The 8610-nt window shown below is 63.6% G+C and overlaps 1 protein-coding gene across 1 annotated transcript; it reads right to left on the bottom strand.

The window, feature by feature from the left end:
- Nucleotides 1-4285: 4285 nt before the first annotated feature.
- EVA1B (eva-1 homolog B) lies at nucleotides 4286-6715 on the bottom strand. The gene is given in 4 exon segments (XM_065650419.1): nucleotides 4286-5054; nucleotides 5148-5226; nucleotides 5229-5263; nucleotides 6396-6715. Coding segments are annotated over 4 exon segments (585 nt in total). The 5' UTR covers nucleotides 6469-6715; the 3' UTR covers nucleotides 4286-4656.
- Between the last annotated feature and the right edge of the window lie 1895 nt (nucleotides 6716-8610).

Here is an 8610-nt window from a genome sequence, read left to right as displayed (position 1 = left end):
GCAGAGGACGGGTGTTCTCGGGTGACGTTACTGCGGGCGCAGGAACCCGGCAGTGCGGGTGTTTGTGTTGCGGTGAGCCTGATGCGCTAAGTTAGTTACGAGAAGTCATTAACTGCTGGTTTTTAAGTGGCTATTAGACCTTTTAGCCCATTGTGTTGGCAGTGGTTGCAGGTGGGGAAGGTGGGGTGGCCCAGCCCTGCTGCCAGGAAGGATTGTGTCACTTGTGAGCAGGGACACCAGCTCCATGCTCGCTGCAGATCGGGGCTGCGGGCAGCCCTGTTTGATGCCGGCGCTAAACCCTGGTGCTTGTCCCTGGCAGCTCGTCGCTGCCTTTGGGGCCAGGCAAATAACACTGCTCATCGCTCCCCCAAGGAGGAGGGTCCTGGGGGTCTCCCGAGGAGGAGGAGGAGGATCGCTCCTCGCTGTGTGGCAGCCACGGGCCGTGCAGCCTTCGCGGTGAGGTTGGGCATCTGCCGGCACTGCAGAGCGTCGTTCCTCACCACTGTGTGTTCATGGTGTTGGCCAACAGCCGTTGAGACAGCAATGTGGGTTAACGGTTCGTGTTTCCCTTCGCGCTTGACTTTGAGCCCTTAAGCCAGGTTGAAATAAAGGGCACCTAGTGTTCCCAGCTCAGCCTGCAGCCAAACCCCGGGGAGAGTGGAGAGCACCATCTCTCCATAGCGGGACCTCTGCCCAATGCTGTGGGTCAGTGTTGCAGAGTCGAATGTGTTTGGTCTAAAGGAACATTCATGCTGTTGGCCTGGGGCAAGTGCTGGCCAGGACCACCCCAGCAGCCCTCGGCCACACTGACCCTTGCGGCTGCTGCGCTCTGGGTGGGACTTCAGCAGCACGGTCACACCAGCCCCTTGCACTCACGGTTTGTGGCTTTTGGCACCGCTGTGGTTTGGGTTTCACTTCCCGCTTGCACTGAAGGTGACAGGCACAGCGAGACCTGGCAGCTTCGAGCTGCTTCCCAGGGCTGGGTGCGAGTCCGGCCTCGGGGCTTCGCTCCCCAGATCCGCAGCTGTGCCCAAGAACCTCGCGGAGCTCCCGCTGGCATCGGTGCCCATGGTGAGTGGGGGCTGCACCAGAGCTGCCTTCCCTGTGCTGCCCTGGGGCTTGTGTGGCCAGACCTTGCGCCCTGGGCTCCTTGGGGCTGCAGTCCGGGCTGTGTGGGGCTGTGCTGTGCCAGCGGCCCCTGCCTGACGTCCCAGCACTGGGCGTGCTCCCGTGCCCTATTTTTGCCGAACCTTGTTCTCCCGTAGCTGAAGCCGGTGATGCCACCCTGGGATGCAGAGTCTGATGCTTCTAGCCACAGCAGCCGTCCTGCCCCGGGGGCCTTGGTGTCCCACCAGGATGGCCGCGCAGCCCCACGTCCGCGTGCGAGGTGGGTTGGGGCAGCCGAGGAACCACCCGTGCCGGGGGGCAGGAGGAGCCCTGTGGGTCGTGAGGATGCAGCGTGGACCAGCACCGAGGTACTCGCTGCTTCAACTTCCTTCCCAGCACGGAGCCGATTTCCTCTGGCGTCACATGCGTGGTGTGGGGCTGTGGCAGCCGAGGGCGCCTGGCACGGCACCGCTCCGCACGGCCTCGTGGGCAGCTCCGTGCCGGCAGGTAGGATGGAGTGACCGTGGTTCTGGGGGTCCTGTGTCCAGGGACCATCTTGGTGGCAGCACCTGTGTGGGGCCGTGCTGGTGCTGTGAGAGCCGGGGGAGCTGCGGAGGAGAGCAGGGGGTGGCGGGACACGGGCAGCTCCGGGCACCATCAGCCCCATGAGTGGTGGAGCCCCGCAGCCTGGAGAGCAGCCCTTGGGCCTGGGCACCCTCGTCCCCACAGCCATCATGGCTGCGACTGCCTCTTTGGGTGGATCAACCCCACAGGTGTTTTTGGTGCCGGTGAGGCCGCCATGGCGAGGGCCGTGCTGGCGGTGGTAGGGACCAGGTGCCATCGGGGCTGCCAGTTCCAGCCTTGGGGCCAGGGTGGCCTTTCACAGGGACAGAGCTGTCCATGGGCACACACCCGTGGCCTGATGCCCCATATGTTCCTCTACCGGGCGGCTCATGCCTGTGGGACCCTGGGGCTCGGCGCAGAGGGATGCTGCTGTGGCAGGACAGCATCCTGCCCGTGCCGCGGTGCTGCCGCGCTGGGGGAGGTTTGTAGCTGCCTGCGCTGCTGCACGCAGAGGAAGCGCCGACCGCAGCGAGGCTGGGTGCGGGGATGGGTGCAGGTTGGGTGTGGGGCTGGCAGGAGGGGCAGCTGCCCCCAAACCTGCAGACACTGGGACGTGTCATGCAGGAAGCATTTCCTGCCCCGGCCGTGCCGTGTGGTGCTGGCAGCGCCGGTCCCAGCCCCTGTTCTGCCTCCTCTCCCAGAGCTCCTGGCACCGGTGAGGATGGAGCCGACCAGGCTGCCCCCCAGCAAGAGGATGGCACCTGCTCCCCCTGTCCCTGCCAAGGCCAAACCGGCCCCCGCGCTGGCGAGCAAGTAAGACACACGCAGCTGTGCCAGGGTGTCGGGGGTCCCCGCGATGCTCCCAGGGCTGTGCTGATGTCCCTGCTTGGTCCCTGGTGTGGGGCCGGCGTCGCTCTGGGAGCACCAAGCGTGGCCCGGCTGTGCGGTTTGACCATCGCTGCCGTCCCCAGGCCCGGTGACCCCCAGCCCTGTGCCCTGGCCGACACGGAGCGGGGCAAATCTGGCGACCCAGGTAGGAGCTGGGTGCCAGCACCGCAGCCATTGTGGGGCTGTGCCGGCACCGCAGTCACCATGGGGCCGTGCCTGTGCCAGGCACTGACGCCTTCCCTTTGGCAGATGCCGATGGCTTCAACGTGGTGCCGGTCACCACAGCCAAGCTGAGCCACCCCACAGCTGCGCGCCCGCGGGTGCCGGGCCAGCGGCCGCCCAGCCTGGCCCTGGGGAGCACGGGGGGTCCTCGCGGGGGGGACGAGCCCCACGCCGGGCTCTGCGTCCCCCTCCCCAGCACAGCGCCTGGGCCACCGTGGGGCACAGAGGTGCCAGTGGCGCCGCGGCCGGAGGAGAAGCTGGCACTGGAGGACCTGAAGGCCGAGGTGCGGACCCTGCACATCCTCGTGGACCTGATGCGAGTCCAGCACCTGTGAGTGGGGCCGGGGGGCTCGGGGCGCTGGCGGGGGGTGCCCAGCAGCTCCTGGCCACTGGGTCTGGCCCCGGTTGAGCCATCCCCGGTGTCTTACAGGCGAGACCTGGAGGACATGAGGCTGGAGCTGGGCCAGGAGCGAGCCAAGCGCCAGGCGCTGCAGGTGAGTCCCGGGCACTGGGCTGGCCCTGTGTCCCCGCTGCCCCCACGTCCCCGCTGCCCCCACCCCTCACAGCGTCTCCCCGCAGGCAGAGATCGAGCAGGTGAGGAAGGTGCTGCCCTGGTAGCGGGGCTGGGGGCTGCGCCCGCCGTGCCCACCCCTCCGCTGCCGCGGGGCACACGGAGCTGTGCCGGGACTGGGCCGCGTCCCCCAGCTCTGCTCTGCACCAGTTGCGCACAAACGCTGCCCCCGGCCCCGGCACGGCTCCCTGCCCCAGGCCGTGACCCTGCGGCCACACAACAGCCCCCGGGGACAGATATTGTTTAAAATAAACTGTTTTAGGTACGGAGCGCTGCTGGGCTGCGTGAGAGCTGCAGCGGGCAGAGCCCTGGGGGTGGGCAGGGCTGGGCTGGTCCCCGCAGGCACGGGGTCCCCCCAGGTCTGGCTCACAGCGCAGCGTGGCGCAGGAGCTGGCAGGTCTCAGTGCCAGGAGCAGATGTACCAGAGCGATGGGCAGAGCTGCAGCCTCTGCCAGCTGGTCCTGGGGGGCTGAGTGCCCCCCAGCCCCTGCGCCCCCTCCCAGGCCGTCGTGCAGAGCCAGGGCTGGGGCAGCGCCGCCCCCTCCATCTCCAGCCCCCGCACGGTTTCCCAGCCCCAGCACATCCTGGCCTCCAGCCACCAGCGAGGGGCTGGGAGAACATCTGGAAAACATCTGGATCCTGCTGGCGGTGTGGGGGACTGGCCTGGGAAGGAGCTATTTTTACGAATCTGTGGGGAGGGGATTGGGAAGGGGCAGTGGGAGCGGGGGCAGGATGCAGCCCAGCCCTGCGGGGAGCAGTCGTGTCCCCGGGGAGCCCCCGCCGCCCCGAGAGCCCGGTGGGAAACATCCGCCCGGGCGGTGCCGGAAAGGATCCGGCTAAATTTAGTGGGGCCGGGGGGAGGGAATTGGCGGGGGAGGCAGCCATGGCCGGACCCCCCTGCACCGCTCGCGGCCCCCCCGGCGTGCAGGGCTCCAGGCTGGGTGTAACAGCACCATGTTTCTGGGGCAGAACCCCACAGCTTACACGGACGTACAGACCCGCTGTGACCCACGGGACGGGCCCCCCCTCCCGCGCTGAGCCTGGCGAGGTCTGCCCTGGCCTTGTCCTTGTCCCCGCAGCGTCCAGGGCTGCTCGGCTGGTGCCAGCAATCGTACCGATGGCTCAAAGTGCATCGTGTCCCGCAGCGGCGGGGGCCGGTCTGCCCCCCAGGGGTGCAGAGGTGCTCCGGGGTAGCGAGCAGCCCCCCATCCTCCCGTCCGCAGCCCCTGAGCAGGTCCCGGGCAGCTCCCGGGGTGGCAGAGCGTTGTCTGAGCTACCGGGGGAGCCGGGCGCAGCGCTGGGGCTCAGTAGTAGTGGACGCGGCCCAGGGTGCCGGTGCCCAGGATGTCGGGCTGCCCGTTGCGCCAGATCTCGCGGATGATGCGCTCGCGCTCCTCCAGCCGCTGCGCCCGCTCCAGCTCCTCCGCCGAGGCGAAGACGTTGACGGCCAGCGCTCCGTCCCCGGGGACGTGGGGCTCCAGCGGGATCTCGGTCACCGGCAGCAGCGACTCGGACGCTGCACGGTCAACAGTGTCCTCCTCTTCCTCGTCCTCGTCGTCGTCGTCCTCCTCGTCCTCGCTGAGGTCCCGCGGGGGGCGCGCGGGGGGCCGGCAGGAGAGGCGCAGCACCAGCAGGCACAGGGTCAGCACCAGCCCGAAGCAGACGCCCAGCACGAAGTAGAGCCCGAAGCTCTCGGGGTTGGCTGTGGGGAGAGCAGAGGGGTGAGGGATCCCGTATCTGCCGTGGGGTCCCGGGGGCCCCCCAGGATGTGTCGCCCCCAGCGCCGGGTGCTCACCTCGGATGTGCGCGTACGCGGCCATGCTGTTGCTCAGGAGCTCCATGTCCCGCCTGCGGCTCTCCATCCTGCGCCCGGCACGCTCAGCGTCTGCGGGGACGGTAAGTGCTCGGCATCTATGGGATACGGGGACTGAGCAAAGTGCTGCTGGGGCTGCCCCGCTGGGCCAGCGTCCCCCCTTCCGCTGCTCTCAGACTGGTTCCAGCCTTGCCTGTTTGCCGTGGGGCCCTGTGGCGCGGGGACAAGGACGGTGACTTGGTGCAAAGGCCGCCAGGTCAGCGGGGAACACGACTGAGCCGGGGCTGACCCCACAACCCCCAGGTCCCAGCGCGGCCCCGGGTGCCTGAGCCCCACGGGGTGCAGGGGCGAGCGCCCACCTCCTCCTGCCCCGGGACCCCTGTGGTCCCAAGCAGCTGAGCGCCAATCGCAGCCCCGTGCTGCCCGCAATGCTGCCGTGGGGCTGGGGCCCCGTCGGCTGTGGGGTGCCAGGGCCCTGAGGTGTGGGGCAGGGCGGGAGGCGATGCGGCGCCCGGCCCTGGCAGGGGACGAGCTCATTTCCCAGAAACGGCTGCACAGAGGGAGGAATGAGGAAAGAAATGCAGAAAATGTGACACATCAGCAGAACCATCCCCGGACAGTCCAGCGCCAACACATCCTGGGGCTGGGCAGCCCCTCGCGATGGGACACCCCAAAACACGGTCAGCAGCATCCCTGGGGGTCCTGGTGCCGTCCCCACGGAGCAGCCCCACGGCCAGCCCCTGCAAGGGGGATGGCCAGGAGCTGCACGGCCCCGCCGTGGGGCCGGAGGGGCAGAGCCCCGCGTGGGGCTGCAGGCACCCCCGCAGCTCTGCCCGTGACAGGGTGGGGGGTCCGGGGCTGTAGCGGCCACAGGGTGTGAGAGAGCTGGGGACGGCGTGGGCAGGCGGAGGTGCTGGGAGTTGAACTCCCCAGGCACCCAGCCCTGCATCCCAACCAGTGCATCCCAACCACTGCATCCCCGAGCGCCGAGCTCTGCGTCTCCAGGCACCGAGCCGGCGTCTCGAGGCACCGAGCCCTGCGTCCCCATGCACTGGTCCCCGTGTCCCCAAGCGCCGTATCCCCAGGCACAACGCTGCCTTGAGCAGGGGACAGGGCAGAGCTGTGTCACCCCACTCTGGCTGTGGGCTCTGGGTGACACAGGGCGTCCCTCGGGAGGTCGTGTCCACCCTGCAGCCCCGGTCCCCGCGCTGTGCCCCGGCTGGTACTCACCGGGAAGGCGAGCGGCGGCAGGAGCTGCACTTTGGCTGGAGCGAGGGAAGAGAGAGCAAGGTCTGTTTAGCATTAACGCGGCAGCAACAGGAAATAGTTTGGAGGCGGCTGGCGGTCAGCGCTCCCGCCCGAGCCAATGGCAGCCCCGACGCCAGCGCGGCCGCGGCTCGTCCCGCTCCCCCGGGACCCCGCTCGGAGCCGCAGGGAGTGGGGCCGCGGGGGCTCCAGCCCCGTCCGGCCACCCCAGCACCTCCCCGGGCCCGGGCTGGGCTGGCGGGGCCGGATCGCGGTCCAGCTCCCCGGGACGGTGCAGCCGCGTCGCGGCCTCGGCCGGACGAAGCCTCGTGTCGCAGCGGGGACGGGTGCGCGGGGGCTGTGACGCTGAGTGAAGGGGACCAGGGTGCGTTTCGGGGCATCCCCAGCAGCTCCTCTGCTTCCAGTACAGCTGGGAGATGGACCTATGGATTTTCTGATTCACCCGGGAGCAACTTATGATGTGTTCAGAAGAGAAGGCTTTATAAATGCTTCAAAAACTGATTAGGTTCTAGTTTTGGTCTTTTTGAAGTTGTTAGTTAAGCCTGTTTGTGGTGTGAACTGTGGTTATGTGGGTTGTTTTATTTTTTTTTTTTCTCCTTCAATTAAGAATACTTTTCAACGCAACATAGAATGTTCAAGCACAAATAAGAGAGTGTTTCCACTTTATGCATCCTGCTTTAAATATTAATAGGTTAGTGTTAAGAATTTAAAGTTTCACAGGCCTTAAAAATGGGCTGCTGAAGAAGTTTCTAACAGGGACTTTCAGAAGTGTATTGCAGGAGTCTTGCCACTTGATGTAACTAGTAACTAGTTGCAAGGGACGGCTTAGTAAATTCACCATGCCAGTTGTTGGGGTCGCGGGAAAGAAAGGGTTAAGGCCATTTTTGAAACCAATGGAATGCCAGATTGGGAACAAAGCTTTAACACATGGCATTCTGGCATATGCAATAATTCCTGTACCTCTCTTAGGTCGAGGTTTGTTAAGTAAATTGGAAGCTCAGATAACATTTTCTGAGTACTCCATTCAGCTGAATATCCCACAGGAAAATGCTTGGAAGGCGCAGATCCGCTTGCTGCAGTCAGAACAGTGAAGTGAGCAAGAAATCTCTCAGGGAATTGTGATGCTGTATCTCCACCAGTACGGGCAGGTGAAGTACCTGGGAAAGCCAACACTACACCTACAAAGGTAGAACTGAAACAAAACTTGGAGCCGGTAAGGAAAAAACCAATAACCAATGAAAACGGAAGCTAAAATAGGGTTAGAGACTTCGATAAACAAGATTATGCGCTACGGACTTTTGCAGGAATGCCAATCAGAATAGAATACTCCCATTTTGCCAGTAAAGAAGCCGCATCCTATAGAATACTGGTTGGTATAAGACTTGAGAGCCATTAATCAGATTGTGGTAAATGTGCACCTCGTGGTGCCAACCCTTACACTCTTTTGACTAACACAGCAGGCAATAACGTTTATTTTATTGTCTTAGACTTGAAAAGATGCTTTTTTCTGTCTACCAGCGGATTCAGAGACCAGAAGCTTTTCGCCTGTGGCAAAGCCCGACTGCTGGAAGAAAGATGCAGCTTTGCTGGACTCTATTGCCACAAGGATTTAGGAACAGTCCGGCGTTGTTTGGTAACGCAGTGGCAAAAGAACTGTTTGGCAAGTAGCTGAGACTGTGGTGTTAATTCCAGAGGGAAGGAACTGCACTTGGGGACAGCAGGTGACTGTATTTGTGCCGCATGCCGTGGCCTCGGTGCTGGGACAACGAGGACAGGGTTGTCACCTTGCAGAGCGGTGCGGTACCCAACAGGATGATGGCAGTTTAAAAACAGCAACAGACTTGTCAGCAGGTGAGTTAATACATATATATATATATATATATATATATATATATATATATATATATACACACACATAGACTCTAGATGTGCTTTTGGAATTGGACATGCACATGGGGCAATGTGGAAAGAGACTTCCGTCTTCACAAGGGTCGCTTACCAAACACGGGCAAGAAATAGCGCAGCTATAGAAGCCGTTCTAAAACCTAAAGAGGTGTCAGCAATGCACTGTAGGCTCAGTGACTGCACAATCTGAATTTATACTAGGAAATCGTCAAGCTGCTGAAACGGCAAAGGGGCCAGTGTGCCCTGATTTCACGTTTGCTGGCAAGTGGGTTTT

The sequence above is a fragment of the Caloenas nicobarica genome, chromosome 23 (assembly GCF_036013445.1).
Source record: "Caloenas nicobarica isolate bCalNic1 chromosome 23, bCalNic1.hap1, whole genome shotgun sequence".
NCBI lineage: Eukaryota > Metazoa > Chordata > Aves > Columbiformes > Columbidae > Caloenas > Caloenas nicobarica.
This window is presented reverse-complemented; position numbering and strand designations above follow the sequence as displayed.